A 20456-nucleotide genomic window follows, 5' to 3' on the forward strand; every position below is an offset into this window, starting at 1 on the left:
CTGACATTGTAAAGCTTGTTTTGGACATGACAACTTGTACTTCTCATTGTTGCAACAGGTCCACCTGTATCCCTAAACAACTGGTTTTTCCCCATCTCCTCCACAAGTTATACTGACATCAAATATAGAGAAAGCAGGGGTTATACTGTATGTCAGACAAGTTCTCTATCTGTGAGCTACATTCCCAGTCCTTTGCGAAATTCTTAGTATGTATAAGACACATCACCTCTTGTGCTTTCCAAGTTTGTATTAGGCTCTAGGTTTTTTCATCATGAAGGCAGAATTTATAGCTTAATGTTCTGAGATTTCCATTTTAAACCCACTCTCTTGAAAAAGATCACACATTTTTTTCTACCTTGCCAGTAAAAACAGATAATTGAGGAACGTATCATCCCAGAAAGTCACTTATCCAGAAGCTCTTCATAGGAAGCTATTTTAAGTGCTATATAGAGAGCTTGTTGAGAATGAACCTATAGGAAAATGGACAGAGCAAGAGGTGTTCTGAATTCTAGCTCTAGCCCTCACTTTTTTTGGTGACAGTCTGTTTCCCTAAGAGTCAACAGAAAGTTGATGTCTCTCTTACTCTGTGCTGAATTGAATACCAGATTAGGTACTGACTATCTCATTCTCAGATTTCAATTTATCATGCAACTATTACATCCCACAGAAACAGTCATATAGGAAAACATACAGAAAACCCCAGTTGAGGAAACTTGAGTACAGGAACCATGTTGTGACATATATTTTATATTTTTGTCCCCATCCACTCCTCAGCCAGGTCTGGCTTTTGACTTTCTAGAGACAAGGAACTTTGGTTTGCTCTTGGCCTATAGACGTTTGCCAACTACTTGGCTTTCAAGTAATTTCTTTGTGGAGCATTAATACAATTTGGTATTTATTGAACATCTCTTCCCATATTATGGGAATTGCTCACAAATATCTTCAAATACACATTATCTTGTCAAAAACATTTCCCTCCATTAGGCTACTTTTTCAGGTCAACCTCAGTGAAATCTTTAGCAGTTGAGCTAGCAACTCTGTGAGGGACTACCTGTGCTCTGTATTTTATTGGGGATGAGGTTCTCCTTGCTAGGTATATGGTGAGGGGGCCAGCCCTGACACCCCATTATAGTGTCTGTTTCCTTGTACTACTTCATTGTTCCCCAATGGTTGATACCATCTGTATCTCTTTCTATTCTTTCCATTTTGAGTCACAACTCCACTTTCATCTTTTTGGTGATTAATTGGAGATAAGAGTCCTACAGACTTTTCTTCCCAGCCTGGCTCTGAATCTTGGTCCTCAGATCTCAGCCTCCTAGGTAACTAGGTTGACAGGCCTGAGCCTATGGCACTGGCCTTGTCTTTCAAACAAAAGCAAAAAACAAAACAAAAGCTGAGATGGATTAGACAGGCAAGAGAGAGGAACTCCCTAGGGAAAACATTCTCTTGGCATAAAGGAAGGAAGCAGGTTGAAGAACTTTCATACTCTAGTGCATATCGAGCCCTTGAGAAAGAAGAGGGGGAAAAAGTACTGGTTGGATAGGTAGATCCTCAGGCTGTAGTACAATCTTGAGATCATGAAGATCATGAAGAGAGAACTCTAACCAAGGATACTTGAGAAGAGGGTCCTGAGTTTGGCTAGAAGTGCTCAGCTTTAGTATTCTGTTAAGTTTAGGCTCTGCTGGGGGACGCGGCATGAGTAATGCTTACTAAAGTATTTGTCTTGAAGAAGTATGAGGAATACCTCACCATGGCTTCCAAGACCACTCTAGAGCCAGGGTCCTTGGGTTTGAAACTTGGTTGAATCTTTGGGAAGATTCTCTAAGTTTTAGTTATCATATCTTAAATCATGAAGTTCTTAATCTCATAGGCAAGCTGTGAGACTTGAATATATATAAAACATATAGAACATGGCTTGGTATACAGAAATGACAAAAATAGCAGCTAAAAATAAGCAAAATGGGATTATGGCTTGTGTTGGAATGTGTTCTCTTCTTCAAGTTGATTTCTTGCTCTTGGATGTGAACTGAAAATGTCGTACTACAGAAGATGGGATTCATTCTTAATGGGGAAATTAGGTTCTTTAAAGAAGAGTTTTTTTTTATTATATTTGTGTTAAATCCTTAAATTTTGATGACTGGGAACGTCTAAGAATATAAAGAAGCAAAAAAGAAGTGGGCAACAGGGAGAAATACCAAGTAGAAGAAAAGGTATAGCTGGAAGAGAAACAGAGAAAACATTTCCTGGGGTAAATGTTGAAATGTTGAAGTGGTCCATCCCCAAACTGTACATGAAAAGAAAAGAGTGAAGACATCTTGTTAGAAAGGTTATTGGTGGCTATGTATTTGAATTCCCTTCCAAGATTTGAGAAGTGTAAGTGAAAATTTAAATTCTTTGTTTTTTTTTGGCATAAATTTTCATAAATATCACTTTTTATGTTTTTATTATAAAAATAGTGTACAGAGGGTTACAGTAACATGAGTAAGGTAATGAGTACATTTCCTATCAAGCATTGTTACCTTCTCCTTCGTTTATCCCCTACCATCCCTTCCTTTCTCACCTCGCCAATTCCTCCTCCTCCCAGGTTGTTTTCGACATAATGTCTTGTATATCTCATTGCTACAATGGGTCAACTTACATCCTTATTTCAGCATTTTGTTATTGCCATCCGCTCCCTAAATTTGAAAAATGTATATATAAAGATGCAGGGCATCAACATCAAATACAGTGAAAACAGGGGTTATACCCGTGGGGGAAGAACATACAAAAGCAACAAAAAAAATCACATAGTATATTTTAAATATGTTTAAATAGCAAGCAAGAAAAAACTGTGTTCCTAGCTTGGGGTTCATTTCACTTAACATCATGTTATATGGTCATATATGCATAGCTTTTGACCTTTTCTGCTTGTCCTAGACTTATACTAGCTATTGGAAATAAGGGAAACTATGAGACCTATGTTTCTTTGTGCCTGGCTTTCTTCACTTAGTATAATTTTTTCCAAGCCTTTCCATTTCCTAACAAATGGGACAATATCACTCTTTCTGATGGAGGCATAGAATTCCATTGTATATATACACCACATTTTCTTGATTCATCTATTTACTGAGGGGCATCTGAGTTGGTTCCATAGCTTAGCAATGGTAAATAATGCTGCAATAAACATAGTTGTGCTGGTAGATTTAGTATAGCCTTGTTTCTGATCGTTTGGGTAAATGAAAGCTCACGGATTGGGAGAAGATCTTCACTAGCCATATAATGGACAAGGGTCTCATATCTAAAATATACTTAGAACTAAAAAAACGAAATCCCCTAACAACAAATTCTCAAAGAAACAAACACTTCATCAACAAGTAGACTAAAGACTTAAAGAGAAACTTCTCTGAAGAGGAAATAAGAATGGCCAATAGATGCATGAAGAAATGCACAACTTCTCTTGCCATAAAAGAAATGCAATATAACGATCTAGCTTTAGTTTTCTACAAGTGATTAGCCAATTTTGCCAATACCATTTACTGAAGAGACTGTCTTTCTTCCATTCTACTTTTTTAGCTCCCTTATTGCAGATTAGGTGGCTATAGGTCTGTGGGTTCATTTCTGGGTTTTCAATTCTATTCCATTGGTCCTCAGGTCTGTTCTTGGTGCCAGTGCCAAGCTGTTTTGATGACTATGGCTTTGTAGTAAAGTTTGAAATTTTGTATTGATATTCCTCCAGTACTGTTCTTTCTGTGAAGGATCGTTTTTGCTATTTGGGGTCTTTTATTGTTCCATACGAATTTTTGGATTGCCTCTTCTATTTCAATGAAGAATAAGGTTGGAATATTGATAGGTATGGCACTGAACTTGTAGATAGCCTTGGGAAGTATTGCCATTTTCACTATGTTGATCCTTCCAATCCAGGAGCATGGGAGGTTTTGCTACTTTCTAAGTTCTGTTTTGATTTCCTTTTTCGGGTTTTAAAGTTTTCATGACAGAGGTCCTTCACTTCTTTGGTTAAATTAATTCCTAGGTATTTTATTTTTTGTGGGCCTATTATGAATGGATTTGCTTTCTTGATTTCAGCCACACTTTTCTCAAAAATTGTATTAAGTGAAGTAAGCCAGGCCCAAAGAAACATAGGTCCCATGGTTTCCCTTATTTACAATAACTAGTACATGTCTGAGACAAAGTAGAAACAGTCAGAAAAGTTGATGTTAGGCAAAATGAACCCCAAGATAAGGATTCAAATGCCTTTTCTTTCTTGCGATCGTTTCTAACATATTTATAAGATGATTTCTTTTTTTTTTATTTTTTTAAATTTTATTTTAGAAAATTTAAATTCTTTGTAAACAGCTTCTTGAATGCAATTCTGCTCTGAGACTGCTCTGAAACTCAGTTTTATCATGACAAAACAGGCAGTGGGTATGGAAAATCACTGTTCTCTAAGAATAGAGCCTCCATATTTGTGGCTAAGCCTGTGACTAACAGTAGAAAATTTTGTGGCTAGACAAGGAATGACTTCTGACTACTCCTGTTTATTATGCTCAGGGGTTGAGAATATGGCAAATTAAAGCTCATCTTCAAGATAAGCTATTAACTACATAGAAAATACTCACTTTCATTACCTTAAATTTTAAATCTTTCTAAATTAGATTACATGTTTACTTACTTGATTAAATGGAGGTCTCTAGGAATAATTCACTTTGTCTTAATGGCTATCATTATGGGCATTAAGTATTAAGCCAGGCCATATTGGATAAAGCCTTTGGAACTTTAAGTCTGTCAGACTTTTTGTCTCTTGTGCTAATGGCACTCCCTACAAACTCAAGATCCATTGTTAAGAATTTATTCATTCTTCTTTTGTCTTCTAATGTTTGAAATGAGACAGTAGGTTCATTTCTAGTCACCTGATTGTCAGAATGGAAGCCAAATGATGACTTTGCCTCTTCTGTGAGGTTTAAGTATAAGATCTGGGTGATCATACTTTGTGGCTTAGAGGCCTGATCTGGAAGTAAACGTTTTTATGATGGGGCTAGGTATAGTGACTCAGATCTCAGCGGGTGAGATCATGAGGATTTCCTGGGCAAAAAGTTAATGAGAGCCCCAACTTAATCAATCAACTGAGCACCGGTGGTCTTTGCCAGCTGCACAATAGCTTTCAATAGCTTTCAAGTTTAAGTAACGTTTTTTGCATCACTTAATGATCTCCCGACTAATTTCCACATTTGTAATGCAGAAACTTGGAAACATGTTCTCTGAAGTCTCAGGAGGATTCACATAGCTTGGTGTCAAAGAGTTAGGTTTCATTTAAAAGCTGATATTTTGCAGGCTTGGTAAGCAGTCAGGCAAGTTAACCTCTGTGCCTCTTTCTGTTTCTTTTTCCATTTTGATGGAACATAATATTGGTCTCTGGATTACTGTGAAGCGTGGCGAAAATAAATGGCCAAGTTCCTCTTGCATTGCCTGCTCTCTGTGGAGGATGCTTGTTAGTTCCAGTGGCTTTTCTTCCACTGAATTCTGTTCAGCAAGATAAAATGCCAAGGAGGTCAGAATTCCCCAGGCTATTTGAAAGTGTCATTAGCCAAATAGACCACTGGATGTCATACTTGATCTAATCTATTCACATATTGTCTAGTGTGTACTTACCTTGGATAGTCATAGATTTTTGAGTTGGAAAGGGCCTTAGGGATTTTGTGAAACCAGATTTTGAAAAGTATAGGCTGCAGAAAGGTTTGTCTTTGTATACTTGTCTTTGTTTTCATTGAACTTGAAAATATTTGGATAAAAGATATACTATTTAATGTGACCAGTGTTGACACAACAGGGTCCCATTATCTAGAGTTCTTTTGGGATGTTCACTTCAATGAGTATAGGAGCCTCTTATCTTGTTTTACACAGGAGGAAATTGAGCACTGGCCTCCTTGAACGATTTGATCAAGGACACAGGTTAAACTCATAGTATGTCTAAGACTAGAACTCCGATGACTTGACTTCCAGGCTGGTCCATATCATAGAGTCAGGCATTGTAGAGATATATCAGGATGATATACCTTTAAGAAATTTCTACTATACTGAAGCAATTCAGAAGAATCTTTATTCGGCTCTGCCTAAACTGTCTAATTACAAGCCACGAATATTTCTGTCTTCATACCAGACTTAGATTGGAAGTTTTAGCTCATGAATATTTTATTGAATAAACTTAGTTCAGAGATGAGACTGTGATTGGTCATTGCAAAATGATTCCCAGGGCACTTAGCAGAGACACATTAGGCTAACAATAAAGTCTCTAACAGGAAATCAGTAAGACAAGCCAAGGGCCATGCTTTATCCCAGCTCTTTACAGAAAATGCAAGCCAAGAGAGCTCAACATCATTACAAATAAATTATATTGTAACCACACGTGTGCCTGTGCGTGCCTGTATATACACACAAATGTACACAAACACACACATGCACACAGGGGCTTCATTTTTCCCAACTATCAAATAGAGAATATAGATTGATAATGTTCATATTCTACCCATTGGCTTTAAAAACCAGGCCAGAGAAAATACTTAGCTCTGGAATTTAGTTATCCCTGATTATTTTCTCAGTATAATAGTAGGTTATTTGTGGGACTATGTTGACAATTGCAGATTTACAGGAACTACTGAGATTGGAATGGCTTGGGTTTTCTTTGAAAGCTTTTGCTCAACTCTGGTCCTTGATTTGAGATGCTGCACAATTTGATGAGGAAGGGATCCATGGGGATCAGAAAATGTTTCAAATAAGCCATTTAAAAATGTTTTTTATTATAAAAATAGTGTTCAGAGGGGTTACAGTTACATGAGTAAGATAATGAGTACATTTCCTATCAAGCATGATTACCTTCTCCTTTGTTTTTCCCCTACTATCTCTTCCCTCCTCACCTCCACAACTCCCCCCCCTCAAGTTGTAAAGCTCATTTTCAACAGAGTGTCTTGTATATCTCATTGCTATAATGTGTCAGTCTGTATCCTTGTCTCAGCATTTTGTTATTTCCCTTGCCCTCCCCAAATTAGCAAAATGTATATACAAGATGCAGGGCACCTACGTCAATTACATTGAAAACAGGGGTTATAACATACAGGAAGAACATACAAGAGAAACAAAAAAATCACATAGTACATTTTAGATACATTAAAGACAATAGCAAGAAAGAAAAAAACAAGTTGTTTCCCTATCTTTTTTTTGTATTTTTAATTAATGTATATTTTGACACCACAGTCTCTCTAAATTAATTAATCAATTATTAATTAATTTATTAATTAAAAATTAATTAATTAATGTATATTTTGATACCACAGTCTCTCTAAAGTCACTCTTGAAAAACCTTGACATGTAATTGTAACCCCTCTGTACAGTATGTTCACAAATAAAAGAAAAGAAAAGAAAAACCTTGATATGGTTAAACATAGTAGTGTTTAAACACAGTAGCCTAATCATGGTGCAAATAGCAGAGAGAATGAAATTTTAGTACTTTACCTCATAGTACTATCCAGAGACAATAGAGTATTTGCTGATAGTTACCCAGCAATCTGTTTGATCCTGTACTTTCTTGGATGGAGACCACTGGAATCTTCTTTTTGTGATTTCACTAAATACCCTGTAGCTTTTCCTATTTCACATTCATTTTGTGGTTTTGTTTTTATATTAAGGATTTATTGATACATAATTAAATGCACATAATATGCTTGTATAATTCAATGTTTTCTATTGTGTGTGTGCTGATACTAGACTTGAACTCAGGGCCTTGCACCCTTGCTTGGCTTTTCGGCTCAAAGCTACTGCTTGAACCATACCTCGATTTCCACCTTTTTTTTGGTGGCTAATTAGAGAAAAGAATCTTGAATTTGTCTACCTGGACTGGCTTCAAACCTTGATCCTCAATTTTCAGCCTCCTGAGTAATTAGGATTACGGGCATGAGCCCCCAGTTTCAGGCGGCAGTTTGATACATTTGGAGAACAGAGTTTTCAAGAGATGAAGTAGAATTGAGGACTTCAAGCAATTTTTCTAAAATCAAATAGCAGTTGGCAAGGCCAGTTGCCTCTGCAATGCCTAGGCTTGTCCCACTCTGCTGGGCAGCATGAGATACAACAGGCCTTTTGGAACTTCAGTGAGGTGAATCTTGAATGTTGGAATGACAGAACTCAGGGCAGAACCACTGCAGGAAAGGAGAAAGTTCCTTCATCTTTCTGTAGCTTAACTTGACTTTTTAATTGACCTCTCATATGTGTGGTTCAGGGAAATAAAACTTTTCAGACCATCTTTGTGTTCCAAGATTGTGCTCTAAGCTTTTGTATTTTTCATAGGTAGAAGTGGGAAACTTATGTTTGTTTTTTGGTTACAAAGATAATGTCCAAGCAGGCTAATCATTTGCTGGACTCCCTTCAACTCTTTGAGAAGTCCCTGTCCTGTTTGGGGGCATGGGTGTATATACAAGGCTGATTGAACTTGTTATTTGCAGTTATTCTTTGAGATCTTGTCTTATTTAGAAGCAGGGTCTCAATTCCTTAGTTCTTAAGATTCTATTCCTGTTTCTCCAACCTTGTTCTATTTTGGGGAACGATAAGAACATCAATTCTTTTTCCTCCTTGATACTCAATGATTATTTTTTATTTTTTGGTCTCTATTATGAATTTCATTCTCCCACTCTTTTCTTTCTCTGGAAAAAACCTGTAAATTCTTTCAACTGCTAAAGCTTTTGAAAAAGTACAGCCAGAAATGCTTGCGGGAAATCTGTTTGATGTTTGGACAGACACCTTTATTAAAGCAATGATAGACAGCTAGATCTGCTAGAAAGGTGGGAGGTGAGGGAGCAGGGAAATACAATGAGAACAGGAGTCAGTTAATGTGTAAAATATTTATATAGTCACACGGGGTAAGACACCTGTAGCTGATTCAGGAGACCCATGCTTGGGTCATGGGTCTTGGAAAGGCCTTATGTTTCAAAAGAGGTTATCTTTGAGTGGTTTTATTAGTGATAACTTCAGGGATGTTTTTGATGTGTAGTAAGGAGGAAAGCAGAAATTCATTTGCATGTTGGTTGACTACTAGTGACTACCGGGAACCATGGGTTGAAAAGGAGTCTGAGACGAAGACCAGCAGGAGACCCACTGAGTCATTTATGGATGCCTAGCAAAGGTAGGAAAGAGAAAGTCTGTCCTGTGTCAGCTATTTGCATTCCCCACTGTATTTTATTATATTTGCTTCTTGTTGGGAGCAAGCAAAGGCGATAAAAAAATTGGCAAGTTGCAAGCAAGGAAGTAATGTAGTAGTAATATATTGACTTGGTGCAGGTGAAACAATATTGCCCTGTCTGACATTGTAAGCCCACATTTTGATTGCTGTGCTTTGTTGCAGAGTGTCTTGTCAGGCACTAAGGGCAGTTAGTGGCAGAACTGACATTGAAGCCTGAACTCTTTTCTGAGTCCACTCTTTTCAGATATTATATTAGATATCCTTTTAAAATTTCAGATTGGAGCTGGGCGCTGGTGGCTCACGCCTGTAATCCTAGCTACTCAGGAGGCTGAGATCTGAGGATCGTGGTTCAAAGCCAGCCCAGGCAGGAGAGACCGTGAGACTCCTATCTCCAATAAACCACCAGGAAACCAGAAGTGGCGCTGTAGCTCAAGTGGTAGAGCGCTTGCCTTGAGCTGAAGAACTGAGGGACAGCACCCAGGCCCAGAGTTCAAGCCCCACAACCAACCAAAAAAAATTCAGATTGGAATATTGTATTTTGCTCAGTGAATTTTGTTTTACTCTAAAATGGTTCCTATCACAATACTGTTCATCAAAGGGAAAGTTCACTCATTGCTTGAGATAAGGGAGCAAAAAGCATTAACTCTGCTGTTACTCAATATCATCCCAGTCTCTCACCAGTTGCCTTTCTCTTTGTGTCTCCCCTTCATGTTTCCTTCCCTTCCTCTCTTCTTCCATAACTCTCTCCCTTCCTATCTCTCTTTTTATTCCTTTCCTTCACTCCATTTCTTCACCTATTCTTCCATTTCCATTCTTCTTCCTGCTTCATAAGCACTGACAAGCATCTGCTTTCTGTCACTTACAGAGCAAAGCATTCTCCCATAGCCCTCATTTCCTCCCCCCGCCACGATATGGATGCCACAACTTACACCCCAAAACCTCAACATCGAATTGGTTTCTCTGATTTCATACAATGGCTTCTGTGACTCTCAGATAGGCAACATATTTGAATTCACCACAGCTTTGGAACTTTCTCTGTTCTATCAGTTACCTATTGCTGTGACTGGCAGATAATATACACATTTACTTTGTAATTTCTCTCTGTTGTACCAAGTATTGTTTCATAAACAAATTTGGGAAACTTGTTACCTAAAAATATGACATGATAAGGCCTTCCTAGTTTCTATGACTCAGGAGCCAGGGGTAGCTCACTGTTCTCTGTTGCAGTCTTTCCAGCTGCAGTCTGTCTGGCTGCATTCAAGGCCCATAGCCAGGCCTGCAATTCTCACATGACTCCATTGAGGAGAACCTTGCTTCCAAGCAGTCATGGGGTTGTTGGCAGGACTTAATTCCCCGGGCCACAGGCTGCTTGTAGTTCCTTGCCATGAGATGTTCCCACAGCATAGTCTGCATGGCAGGTTGCTTCCTAACAATGAGCAAGCAGGAAGAGCCTGCAAGATGAAAATCATAAGATTTTTCTAACCTTGGAAATGACAGCTATGACTCAGGCCATATTCTACTCATTAAAATCAGGCTACCAAGGCCAGCCTGCCCTCAAGGGGAGGGGGTTACACAATGTTTTGAATACCAGGAGATGGGCAGGGGAGGGGGGGCATCACTGAAATCCTCCCTACTATATTTCTATTTCTTTTTTGAAAATTATGTTTCTTTTAATGTCTTATTTTATTTTTTTATGGAGTGGTAGAAGAAAGACCCTATGTTTGGGACTGTCCTGATGCTGCTGTTGCTGCTGCTGCTTCTTTTTGCCTCCTCCCCCCCCTCCTTTCCCGCCTCTCCTCCTCCTCCTCCTCCTCCTTCTTCTTCCTGTAATAGGGCTGTTTATTACTATAAGTTAGCTTGATGGTCTTTATGACATTCTTGTTATTTTTAATATTTTTATTGTAAAGATACTGTAGAGAGGGATTACAGTTACACGAGTAAGGTAATGAGTATGTTATTTTGTGCAAATGCCTGTTTCTAAATTCTTTTATCTAAGATCAGAGATTAATATATTTTAGTTATTCAATAAATGTGACATACAGGTAATATATTAAAAGACATATATCATAATTAGTGGAAGCTTTAATCAATTCAAAAATAACCCAAAACAATGCAAACAATATATGGATCTTATTTTTGATCCAGTCTGCTATTCTTCTTTTGATTGGAGAATTGAGGCCATTAATATTTAAAGTTATTATAGAGAGATGTATCATGTTTCCTGCCATTTTCAATAAGCAATAATAATTGAAGAAAGTCTAACATAAATCATTAGCATCCTTTTAGTTGGTAAAAGGCAGGATGAAGGAGAGTTAGTAGTCAAATACATCTACTATGTACCAAGTCCAGTACTAGCTAATCTTTTGTGCATTACTTCATTTAATCTTCACACTTTTCTAGTGGTACAGATATTGGTAACAGGCTTTGCTAGTTTGCCTTCAATATTTACTCTTCCAACCTTTCATAGTAAAATCATGTGTTTGGCTGCTTTGATGAGAACTTCATTTCCCATCAACTCTTGTAGAGTGTTGTGGCCATGTACTTTTTCTGGCCATTGTGATATAAACAATAGTGTTGTGCAGTTTACAGTAACTGTTGTTCAGGGAAGTCAGTAGGTGTTCTTTCTCTTCTTTATTTCTTCTCTTTACTTAGAATGTAAATCTTAGACCATGATGGTGAAACTGTACGCATGAAGTAGCAGGAAGGAACCTGTGTTTAAGACATGAGCTTGACACCAGACCACACTCCCTTTTCAAGCCTTTGAGGTTAAATTTCTGCTAGTAGGGGGGTACTGCTATTACCACCCAAACCTAATGCTGGCTAGTAAGAATTCAATACCTAGAAGTAGGGTACTGTGTAGGACAGACACCAAAATATTCAGTTTTGTCTTAGTGCAGGGTTGGCAAACATTTGCTATAGAGGGCCAGATAGTAAATAGTTTTGGTTTTCAGGCCATATATGGTTATACAGTTACAGTTTCTTCCTTCCTGTTTTTCTTTAAAACAATCTTTAAGAAATATAAAAAAAACATTCTTTGCCAAACTCTTTATAACCATCACAGCCATTTTTAGCTCTAGTACCAACAAAGGAATATTTAGTCCTGGAGGCATGTTTGCCATTGCCGATGCCTGTCTTTATTCTCTAGGGATAAGAAGATGCCGTCAAGTGTGGGCTGCAGAGAATACATGGCTTGCTGGAGTCCTGCTTTCTCTCTATATTTATTTTTGGAGTAGTTCTTTAGTTTGCTTTATTGATTGGATGGTAAATCACTTAATTACTAAAAGTTCCATTATCCTCAGAAGACCACCAGTAGAAACTTATACAAAACTGGGAGTGCATTAATCAAAATCAGATTGCAATTGTGAATTCTTAATATTTGGATATACTCCAAAGAAGTAAAGTTGTAGGTTTTAGAAAAGAAAAAAGTAGTAAACTCATATTGATCATTTCTAAAACTTTATTGTATTAGGAAATTCAATTAAAACCATTTCATTATCCTAGAATTACAGACTATTATATTTCTCTTTTCATGTGATTTATGATTTTAAGGTAACCAATGTATTTATGTCTTCCAAAACAATGATTATTTTTTCTAATAAGTGAATGACATGATTTTAGTTAATACAGTTAGATAGTCACAGAATTCTATAAAACATTGTACACAAAGTACAAAAATTGGTGTGGTATGCACACTCTTTAATACTGCTTTTATCTCTTTCTTTTGGCACCTTAGTTAACTTCATATAAATAAAAATAATAACAAAACATAAAAGAAGAGATTGTTTAACATCTGGAAATTAGAAATTTATTTCTCTGACAGCTTGTTTTTATTAAGAGATAAAGGCTAAACATATCTTTATTGCCGTTAGAAAAATAGGGGAAAAAGAATTCTATCAAGTAGTAGATATAAATCCCAAACTACAATTACTATTCAAACTGATGGTAATGATAGTGGTTTTAAATAGATGTATTTGCAAAGACCTCTTGGAATTACAATAGAAAATGGTGAGTTTCCGAACAAAATTGTACACCAGCAGCAAACTATGCATATACAAGAGGAAAACATTGATTGCCACATAGTACAAGTAGTATGGCTAAAGCTTGTTGATCAGACTTCTGAGTTTTATAAACACAAGTATAATTAGAAAACAGAAGTAGTCAATGTTCTCAAGTAAAGGAAAAGCTTGGTATCCACTCATTCACATCTCATATCAGTAAATTTGATAAAATTTCAGATTCTCTAACTAAACCTTCTTTTCCCTCTTCCTATTTTTGCACAGTTCTTTCTATTTCTCTTGGGAATGCACTTGAAAATTCATTTTACGTAAATGACAATAATAGGTCAAGTGTTAAATTCATCTTAAAAAAAAAGGACTGTACCAACTCAGTGTTTGGCAGTCACAGTGGAAAGTTAAGGTTTAGAATGGAGTTGATTTATTTTTGGGATTCTGACCAAGTGGCAAAACCTAGCAGCTGATTGAATTATATTTAGGTTTGAAAAATGCAGATGGACCAATAGACTGTGTGCCTCAATGAGGAATGAAATAGGAAATATATGCATTTGTATTCACAGTTACTGGCATAAAACTATGTGCATAGGAAACAGATCATTCACATATTCTGTGAAGAATAGGTTGGTGATTGGTTGTTTAATTCTCCATATTAGTGAAGAGAATAAGAAATGGCCAAAATGCTGTGAAAATGAATATAATCAGTCAATATTATTTTCCATTAAAAACAATAAGCTCAAGCCAGGCACCAGTGGATCATGCCAATAATCCTAGCTACTCAGTCCTTTTATTATGCATTAATTGAGCATGAAGAATGGTTTTTGCCATTTATTTTCAAAGATTCTACAAGAAATAAAAACTTTTGCTCTTGGAATTTGAAATGCTTTTTCAGGTGGAGCAGAAATTTGTCTGTCCCAAAGGACATTTGCTTTGTCAATGTAGTTACTCTCCTTGATAATAAAAGCAGATTTGGAGACAAGAGTGTCAATTTGGATGTAAGAATTACTTTGGAGCCATTTTTTTTCAGTTTCTCACTTTAGAATCTGGTTCAAGTTTGAAGCCAAAATGGATTACATTCAATTTCATACTGTTTATGAGGTGACTATATATAAAATATGATTTGGCTATTTGTTTTAACTTAAGCAGTTGTTAATGCAATTTCTATTTCATTAAAGTGAAAAAAGACCCCTAAGAGACAGTGACAAATTAGTAGTTCCTAAACTTAGTGGCCCATTGAAATTACTGAAGAATCTAAAAAATACTGATGCCAGGTACCTGTTCCAAAACATTCTGATCTAATTGGTGTGAGGTGTGATTAAATTATCTGCTGGTGTTTGCAGGCAGCCAGCTTTGAGAACTACTGTCCACCTGATAGTGAAGCAGTAAACATGAAACCCAAAGCATAGTTCTCCAGAATTTCAGCTCTGTGCTTAGTCCTTTTGATGTCTGAATGCAATTCATCTGATCTTGATCAAAATCTACCCTGTTTTTTTTATGACCAAGTTCCAACAAGAGGTTGACAGAACTTTCTGGACCTTTGCATTTGTCTTCCTGAATTCTGAAGAACTTCACAAGAACCTGAAATTCTCTTCTCTTTTCTTTTCTTTTCTTTTTTTTACTGCAAAGTCTTGCTTTCTACATCTTGAATTGTTAATGAGATTTGAGAAAGAACAACACAGTATTTGTACTGGACTTCTTAAATGAGTTCTGTTTTGAACAAAGCAATCCTTTACAAGTATGCAAACTAGGAATATCATTTCTGGTTTGCAGCACCCTTCTTTTGGAAGAGCACCAAGACTCTAGAAGATTGGGCAAATATACTTGCTGAGCATCTGAACAGTTTCTAATCTGCAGTGACAAATGGAAGATTTTCCTGTGATGGTTTTAAATAAACCACCAGCTATGGTAGAGGTACTTTTGCTTACTGAAAGAAAGTGTAAGGAAGGGAAGGTAGAAGATGATTGACAGATTTAATATAAATGAGAATTCCAGGAAAGCCTGAGTTAATAAAACTGTTTAGATCTTGGTGCTGTATGCCTGTAATCCCAGTATTTAGGAGGCAGAGGCATAGTAGAGACAAATAAAATGAGTTCAAGCTGAAAGTAATGAACAAGTCAAAATGTTAAATGAGAAAAAGTCGTTCCTCATTTCAGCACTGTAGGTTGGCACAGGTTTTGCAAGAGTCTTGGGGTTGAGTAGAATTTCCAGGTAAAAGTAGGTATAGGATAATGAATGGAAAAAACATGGGCTTGGACTTCTTTCAAACTTATCTAAAAGATGGGATATCAATTTGTAGAAAGCACCCAGAGGCTTCAGGGGACAGAAAAATCCTCACTGATGACAGATAGACTAGATAGAACTTTTAGGCTGAAGTGATGCTGAATTCATACTCTTGCGAAGTTTTTATGAGGGTACGCCTGCGGTCATGTCCCCACAATAGTGGACAGTGGTGAAACATCTTCCTACCTTTGTTTCCTCTTTGTGGCTTTGCAAATCACAAAGCAGCTGGGAGTCAAGGGTTGATTCTAGAGTTTATTTAGCTGTTCCTGGTGTTCCTGGCTGCTCAGGCCTACTTACTCAGCTTTGGCCTGCTAAGACCTCTTCCCATTCGGTCAGGGTATGTAAACATACTCCTAGAATATTCAGGAACCTTGGAAGAACAACTTTTCTTTCTTCTTCTTCTTTTTTTTTTTTTGCTGTCAATGACTCTTCACTCTTCAGTTTTCTGTTGATGGAAAGGCTCCTTAGTGTTTGATTTCATTGAGAAATAACATTCACAGGTCTTGATTCTATAATGAGTCTTAAGTCATGTAGTTTCAGGAAAGGCATGACTTAGGATCACTAGGGCACTGAGTTAGAAGTTTATTTCTTCTATACAGAGTGTTGTGTGTCTCACTGTTAAAGTACAAGAAAGGTATCTTCAGAAGGCTCCATATCCATCCCCCCGGGCAGTCACTGCAAAAGTCGGGTAGACCTCATATGCTGTGTAAGCTGTAAGGTCTTGTCCCAGGGTCACTGCTTGCTTGAGTTGAGCTGCAGACACCGGTGCAGTTGCATTGGGGACAGCATATCCTAGAGGAGCAGAGGAAACTTCATGAACAGAGGTTCAGATTGGCTCAGATTTTGCCATATTTTATTCTTTGGAGGTATTAAAGCTAAAAGCAAGTGTCTATGGTATACAAGATGTTCTCAGGAGCTGTGGGAGGTGGCCACAGTGATGTCTAAATGGCATTTGAAAGGTCCTGGGCCAGTCATCCTCAGAGAGGAAACCACCTGCGTCAGGTTCACTTCCCACTTGGAAAATTAAACATTGAAGGTCAAGAGAAAGAAACATAACTGAGTGCTGAGTGACAGGAATGTGCACTGTGGAACTTTATCAGAGGATCTAAGAATTTAGGAAGGAGAGCAGGCCATTGAAAGGTTTGCATGGCATGGTGGAGGAGAGGCCATACCTACCTAAAATCCCACACCTGTTCTTAAAAATCCCACATCTGCCTAAATAAAACATCAGAAACGATTGGCTTCAGCCAAGAAGGAGGAATAGAAACAGGATAGATCAGCAGGAGAAATACTGAAAGTCCTTGTAAATTTTGACATAATGCCATAAAACCACCTATCCTGTTAGACCCTTCTCACCACATCATCAAGCTTATCTTGATGTGTGCAGAAGTTTTGATGCTGGACCTCCCTCTCAGAGAGCTAATGGATCCAAGTGATAAATACCTCACTCATGTGCTGTCATATGAACATTATGTCTACAAAGCAATATTGCTTTGTTAATGTTTTAGGCCAAACCTTGGTATTTCTGAAATGATCCCCAAGCTATGAGAGATAGTATGAAAAAGACACAGTTATACTGAAGGAACAAATGACAACAGAATGGGTTTGTGTGGTGGTGAAAGTCAGCCTAACCCCAGACACATTGATTTTTTGTTATAGTGGCTATTCAGGAAACGGCTACAGGAAACCAGTTGGACTACATTTTAAAACTTGAATTCATGCCTGGTTGTTCACTTTAGTCAGTGATGCTAATGAGTAAGTAAAGTGTGGTGCATTTCCCTTAGGGTTTGAAAAAGCCAATTTCACCATTTTAGAAAGTAAACTAATAACATGAATGTGTGTGTGTGTGTGTGTAGCCCAGATCTCAGCTTTAGAAAATTTGCATTTTCTTTTTTAATTGGTGATTGTTATAAGTACAAGAATGTGCTTCGGATTCTTCCCCGAGAGCCTATTATTCTTTGCTTATTTCTTTCCATCACAGTGAGGAGAGGCTCTTAAATTCATAGGTGTTCATTCCCAAGACAAAATTCGTGCCCTAAAAATTTCTAACTTTTCATTCAAGCCAATAGCAAAGAGGATCAGATTGTGAAAGTGTTGGGGAAACACAGATGCTTTCCAATATGAAAATAAACTTTAAAATTCTCTTGACAGTGGTTCATTTATTTTTATACCAGTTAGATGTCGTTGGGGTACAGCTTACTGCAAGGTAGAGGTTTATCTTTAAGAATTGAGAGGTCCTGCCCTGAGTCCTGGGTAGATGATCATTTAAACACCTGGCTGCACAGAAGCTGAGGGCTGGCACCAGCTTGCGGGGGCGGGGAACAATGCTCTCTGCAGTGTCAGCTGTTGTCTTGGTAACTTGGGATTCATTACAGAACATCTCTAAGTTCTTACAGAGAAACAAAGCTAGAATTGAGGTCACATTTGTTTAGGAAGCCTGAATAGTTTTATCTTCATTTGCCAAAATGAGACACTCATCTTTTTTTTTTTTTTTGAGCAACAAAGTAAGAACCAGGTAATAATTCCAGCACTAGGGAGGCTGAAGCAGGAGGACCATGAGTTTGAGGCCAGCCTGGGCTACACTGTGAGACTCATATAACAACAACAACAATACAAAAAATAAAGCAAAATAAAATAAAGGAAGAAATAAAAAAATGAGAAGTGTCAGCCCAGGTGTGAATGAGCAATATAGAATTCATACACCTGTACATTATTGATATAAGAATTAATAGGAGTGCTGTAATTCTAGGTCTAGCAGAAACTCTAGTTTGGTAATGTGGGAAACATATTGATATAATGGCAAGTCAGAATGAGAGATTTCTGCAAACGAAATGAAGTTTCATTACTAAAACAGAATTGAATACTACTGAAGGAAGTTTCTTGCCTGATCCCCTTTAATCTAAAGGATTTGGGGGGGGTAATACTGAGATTTGAACCCAGAGCTTTGTGCTTGGTAAGCAGATGCTCTATCACCTGAGCTATTCTCTCAGTCCCCAAAGATTATTGTTCTCTTTTTTTTAAGTAAACAGAGTAAGTTTATTTGAAGATAAAAAGAAAGCTATAAAAAAAAACTAGGAAAAAGAATTAGCAGACTTCCCAAATGAGGTGGGGATTTTCCTGTCATACCATGAGGGAAAAGTCCCCTAAAGAGGGGCTGGGAAGGCGGCTCAGTGGTAGAGTGGTAGCCTTTCATGTGTGAGGCTGTGGGTTTGATTCCTCTGCACCACATAAGCAGAAAAAAACAGAAGTGGCTCTGTGGCTCAAGTGGTAGAGTGCTAGCCTTGAGCTGAAGAGCTGAGGGACAGCGCCCAGACCCAGAGTTCAGGCTCCATGACCGACGAGAGAGAGAGAGAGAGAGAGAGAGAGAGAGAGAGAGAGAGAGAGGAAAAGAAGAAAAAAGACGCCCCCAAATTCACTTTTTATCTGTTCATTTTCATTCATTTGTTGGGCATACATAATAAATGGAGAAACCTTTTAAATCTAATCCTGCAGGTGTGTTGATCTACAGATGGACTTTCTACTAAGCAATCTGCATCTGTACCAGCCCTGATTATTCACCTATTGATAATATCATTGCTTGTCTATTTACCTCATTCATGCATAGACACTACCTATACACAAACACACATTTTTATTTAACATTTTTTATCTACCTATTAATTTCAGAAAATGAAGTAATAAAAAGAGAATGAAGGTTAGAACAGGCAGGTTGCACAAGGATGGCTTAAAAGTTAATTGACATTGATTACATTACTAATTTTTCCCAGTATGTGGTTTCTTCATCTGCATAATGAGCATTAGGATCTAACTTAACTCTTACTGGTGTCACAAGCAACACTGAGATAATATAAAGCTTGCAGAGCTTTGAGTGAGAGCCTAGTCCACAGTAAGTGCTCAAATAAACACCATCTATTAATAAATGGCACTGAAATCTACTACTAAAAGAAAAAAAACTAACCCAACTCAGATTGGGCTAGGCTGGCAAGATCATGCAGCTACTTAAAGGAGAGACAAAACTAAAACCAACTTCTTTCCTGCTCAGTTTCCCATCTCACACTTGAATGGTTCACTCAAACCCAATTCTTTTTGGTCCACAGATGGTACAAGCTGGAATTATTGTAGGTGTAATGCACACACAATCTTATGAATATGTGTTACTGAGAAGAAGTTACTGCTATTTCTGTCAAGACAGGTTTCTCCATACCTGGGAAAACTGTAGCAGAAGTGGCAGCAGCAGCTGCAGTGCCAGGGTCCCCTCCATCAGTGGGGATGCCGAGAGTCTGCAAAGTGTATTCTGCTGCGTAAGTCTTCGCTTCATCCACATAGGCACTTAGCTTTGGAGGTATGAAAGGATAGCTGGAAAGAAGAGACAGTCAGGGGAGGCATTTTTTAAGCTTGTGAATTGAATCAAATGAAAACACAAAGGCATGATGTGTTTGTTTGTTTGTTTATGTCATTTGTGGGGCTTGAACTCTGGGCGTGGACACTATCTTTGAGCTCTTCAGCTCAAGGTGAGTGCTTTACTACTTGAGCCACAGTGCCACCTCTGGTTTTCTGGTGTTAACTGGAGATAAAAGGAAGAGGACACAATAGGAAATGTACTCATTTCAATAGGAAATGTACTCATTACCTTGCTCATGTAACTGTAACCCCTCTGTACAGCATTTTTACAATAAAAAATACAAAAAATTACTGCTCTGAAAAAAAGCTGTCACAATGAAACAATGGAAAGGTACACAATTTGAAGGGGAAAAAAAATCTCACTGACTTTCCTGGTGGGACTGGCTTTGAATGATTCTCATATCTCAGCCTTCTGAGTAGATAGGATTATAGGCATGAGCCACCGGTGCCAGGCCTAATTTTTTTTAACTGTTATTTTCTTTCTTTCTTTCTTTCTTTCTTTCTTTCTTTCTTTCTTTCTTTCTTTCTTTCTTTCTTTCTTTCTTTCTTTCTTTCTTTCTTTCTTT

The 20456-nt window shown here is 37.6% G+C and overlaps 2 protein-coding genes across 3 annotated transcripts in view; one reads left to right on the forward strand and one right to left on the reverse strand.

The window, feature by feature from the left end:
- LOC105986231 (neutral ceramidase-like) overlaps positions 1-14615 on the forward strand; it is a 74275-nt gene extending 59660 nt beyond the window's left edge. Inside the window, exon 9 of the mRNA XM_013017048.1 lies at positions 14550-14615. Within this exon, the coding sequence (XP_012872502.1) occupies positions 14550-14615 (66 nt within the window). The remainder of the gene's footprint in view (positions 1-14549) is intronic.
- The window catches only part of A1cf (APOBEC1 complementation factor), a 64460-nt gene continuing 56646 nt past the window's right edge, over positions 12643-20456 (reverse strand). For both annotated transcript variants that reach the window (XM_013017237.1, XM_013017236.1), the window contains exons 11-12: positions 19694-19845; positions 12643-16281 (exon numbers count right to left, since the gene is read on the reverse strand). In XM_013017237.1, coding sequence (XP_012872691.1) covers positions 16130-16281; positions 19694-19845 — 304 coding nt within the window. In that variant the 3' untranslated portion in view covers positions 12643-16129. The remainder of the gene's footprint in view (positions 16282-19693; positions 19846-20456) is intronic.

This window comes from Dipodomys ordii, unplaced genomic scaffold (assembly GCF_000151885.1).
Source record: "Dipodomys ordii isolate 6190 unplaced genomic scaffold, Dord_2.0 Scaffold34, whole genome shotgun sequence".
NCBI lineage: Eukaryota > Metazoa > Chordata > Mammalia > Rodentia > Heteromyidae > Dipodomys > Dipodomys ordii.